General features: G+C 39.2%; 1 protein-coding gene across 3 annotated transcripts in view; it reads left to right on the plus strand.

The window, feature by feature from the left end:
- Positions 1–2,189: 2,189 nt before the first annotated feature.
- ccdc88c (coiled-coil domain containing 88C) overlaps positions 2,190–4,088 on the plus strand; it is a 107,053-nt gene continuing 105,154 nt past the window's right edge. For all 3 annotated transcript variants that reach the window (XM_061986844.2, XM_061986846.2, XM_061986847.2), the window contains exon 1: positions 2,190–2,721. In XM_061986844.2, coding sequence (XP_061842828.1) covers positions 2,662–2,721 — 60 coding nt within the window. In that variant the 5' untranslated portion in view covers positions 2,190–2,661. The remainder of the gene's footprint in view (positions 2,722–4,088) is intronic.

Here is a 4,088-nt window from a genome sequence, read left to right on the forward strand (position 1 = left end):
TGTTTACATGTTAAAGGTGTTTTAATGAATATACATGCATGTTTAACACATATAGATTCCTTTCTTTCATGAAGACAAGAATATAAGTTGGTGTATTACCTGATTCTGATGACTTGCATTGATTGTAATCAGACAGTAGTGATGATAACGTCCACGTTTTCAAATGGAGGAGAAGAAAAGTTCCTCCTTTCTGTCTAATACCACATGAAAGTGGTTGGTTTTTGGCATCTTATTTGTCCAGCTTCCATATTCGTTTTTATACACTTTACAAGAAATACATTTGCGGCAAACTCCGTAGCTTGCTAGCTTGTTATTTAGTAAGCGCAAGCGCGACGGAAACGGCACTTTTATTGTGAAGACAGGAACTGTGCGGTTAGTCTTTAGGCTTTTGACCGGAAGTACGGCTGAAATAAAAAAAAAGTGTCTTTTTTTCCCCACACTTTTGATTGATTGATTGAAACTTTTATTAGTAGATTGCACAGTACAGTACATATTCCGTACAATTGACCACTAAATGGTAACACCCCAATAAGTTTTTCAACTTGTTTAAGTCAGGTCATGTGACCGCCTGGCTCTGTTTGATTGGTCCAACGTCACCAGTGACTGCATCTGATTGGTGGAACGGAGTGAACGTCACCAGTGACTGTATTTGTTGAAACGCAGGCACTATGAAGGTCTGTCTGACAGACCAAAACAAACAAAGCGTGCATTAACAGATCGATACAAATTAGTAGCGAGTAGCGAGCTGAATGTAGATAAAAGTAGCGGAGTAAAAGTAGCGTTTCCTCTCTATAAATATACTCAAGTAAAAGTAAAAGTATGTTGCATTAAAACTACTCTTAGAAGTACAATTTATCCCAAAAGTTACTCAAGTAGATGTAACGGAGTAAATGTAGCGCGTTACTACCCACCTCTGCATATCACACATACATACATGATGTCATCACTCCTTCGTTAAAAAAAGCCAGTAAAGCTGATTGTGATTCTGAGAATATTTCAGCACTTAATTTTTTTTACATTGATTTTAAAACACTTAATTTTTAAACAGTGAATTTTTATACACCAACTACATTTTTTTAAATGATATTTTAAACACACATATTGCTTACGGTTTTTTTTTTTTTTTTTTAATAAAATGTTCAGCATAATTTAATGTAAAAAAATGTCAGTTCACAAAATTCAAATGCAAAAAAAATCTGTTCCATATATTCTTTGTAAAAACAAAAAAGTTTCTCAATAAAGACACTAATTTACCTCCATCATTCGGAACATGTACGCCCCAGGAAGAGAGTATGCAGTGGTGACAGTACACTTCCTGAGAGTACAGTACACTTATTGAGAGTACAGTACACTTACTGAGAGTACAGTACACTTCTTGAGAGTACAGTACACTTCCTGAGAGTACTGACGGGGGGGGGGGGGGGGGGGGGTGCACTCTTCCTTCCAGATGGCCAGTGTGGGACATTGGTGCAGAGAGTTGTAGTAACATAACGTCACCACACGGCGGTGCTGCTGTGCAACTGATTCCTGCACACGTTTCATCTTCCTCAAACTCCGCCAAAAAGAGTGCGTTGGACTTTGTTGAAAGTAGTGAAAACATTGGTCAAGTGAAAGTGAAAGCACTCTCATGCACTTAGTACCTGGCCACGCGCTCAAAGTGACATCATTCCCTGCTGAAGCCAGGAAATAAGAATAGAATATACATCACATCCAACACAATGGAGGATCCACTATTGATGTAATGGGCTCCTCTGATTGGTTCATTCACGTCATGTGACGGCAGGTGGGAGGGTTGAACTTCATATGGAGTATCCGTTTCCGAACGATACCAACGCGGTGAAGTCGATATATCTTAGTTATCTTATGTGTCTCTGTTGTTTTGTTCGTACTTATTGTGATTATGATCACGACCAACACATCTAAAAAGACAAAACAATTATTAATAAAAAATAAAAAAAAGTTTGGTATCCGTTTCAGCATCGGCAAACTGACCGTGTGGTTTATTGGTATTGGTATCGACTACCGTGTAACCCCCGTTACTAGCGATGACGTCACAAGCTTTCGCAATTACGGGATGACAATTGGTTCATTTGTAGTTGAAGGCGGGACTTGCTATTTCGCTGCAGCCCATTGGTCGACACGGCAGTCGATCAACTTCCGGCCGAGGGGTGAGTGCTTTAGGTGTTGTATGTTCACCTCCTCGTCAAGCGGCAGGCGACTAACTAACTCACTAACTAAATAACTAACTAACGCCGTGGAAACGCCACACTTGGGGAAAAAACCGTTATGTTTTATCGCCAACTTGCTATTTTCCCTGCGGTTTTGTTGTTTCTTTGTGTGGAGTCTCCTTGACTACGAAGTTGGGATCAAGTGTTCGAAAGTGGATATTTATTTCCCCCCGCAGGAAAGTGGATATTTGCCCACTCCACGCACCGGAAATGATTCCCTTGCTTTTGGCTACTTTGGCGAAGACTTTGTGACTATTTGGCTACAATTGGGAGCATCTAACCGTGTCCGTGGAACAATAGTGAACGTGACACGAGAGAAAGCCTACCTCGAGGGGGGGGGGGTCCATGCCTCGAGGGGGGGCTTTGTTCCGTGGATCGATTCATTGATCGATTCATTCATTGATCGATTCATTGATCTTCAGAGCAGGTCAGCATGGATGTGACTCTGTCCGAGCTCCTGGTCGCCTTTTTGGACTCACCGCTCGTGCTGTGGGTGAGTGGCTCACTTCATCCATCTTTAATACCTTATTGTGCAAATATTAAATAACACTAATTGCATTATAAAGTATTCAGAGCAGCTTCTAGTTTTTTCCTCAGTATTGTACAATATAAATCAACTTACATGTCAGAATCACAATATGCAATAAAGTGCTAAAATAACCATTAGCAGCATAAATGTGACTTATACAAAGCAGTCAGTGCACTAAACGTGCTTATTATCAAAACAAATTAAAAAGTACATTCAATACACAAATAGTTATCATTGGTTCAAGTCATAGGCCTTATACCGTATTTTTCGGAGTATAAGTCGCACCGGCCGAAAATGCATAATAAAGAAGGAAACAACATATATAAGCAGAGGTTGGTAGTAACGCGCTACATTTACTCCGTTACATCTACTTGAGTAACTTTTGGGATAAATTGTACTTCTAAGAGTAGTTTTAATGCAACATACTTTTACTTTTACTTGAGTATATTTATAGAGAAGAAACGCTACTTTTACTCCGCTACTTTTATCTACATTCAGCTCGCTACTCGCTACTAATTTTTATCGATCTGTTAATGCACGCTTTGTTTGTTTTGGTCTGTCAGACAGACCTTCATAGTGCCTGCGTTTCAACAAATACAGTCACTGGTGACGTTCACTCCATTCCACCAATCAGATGCAGTCACTGGTGACGTTGGACCAATCAAACAGAGCCAGGCGGTCACATGACCCGACTTAAACAAGTTGAAAAACTTATTGGGGTGTTACCATTTAGTGGTCAATTGTACGGAATATGTACTGTACTGTGCAATCTACTAATAAAAGTTTCAATCAATCAATCAAAAGTGTGAAGGAAAAAAGACCATTTTTTATTTCAACCGTACATCCCGTCAAAAGCCTAAAGACTGACTGCACAGTTCCTGTCTTCACAATAAAAGTGCCGCTCCATCGCGCCTGCGCTTTCAAAACAAGTGTCTCCGAAAGCCAGCGCAAACAAGCTAGCAAGCTACGGAGTTTGCCGCTAATGTATTTCTTGTAAAGTGCATAAAAACGAATATGGAAGCTGGACAAATAAGATGCCAAAAACCAACCACTTTCATGTGGTATTAGACAGAAAGGAGGAACTTTTTTTCTCCTCCATTTGAAAACGTGGACGTTATCATCACTACTGTCTGATTACAATCAATGCAAGTCATCAGAATCAGGTAATACACCAACTTATATTCTTGTCAACATGAAAGAAAGGAATCTATATGTTAAACATGCATGTATATTCATTAACACACCTTTAACATGTAAACAAAAACGGCAAAATAAATAAATATAAATGATATACTGTATATATATATATGTGTGTATATATATATATATGT

Source organism: Nerophis lumbriciformis, linkage group LG26 (assembly GCF_033978685.3).
Source record: "Nerophis lumbriciformis linkage group LG26, RoL_Nlum_v2.1, whole genome shotgun sequence".
NCBI classification, from domain to species: Eukaryota; Metazoa; Chordata; class Actinopteri; order Syngnathiformes; family Syngnathidae; genus Nerophis; species Nerophis lumbriciformis.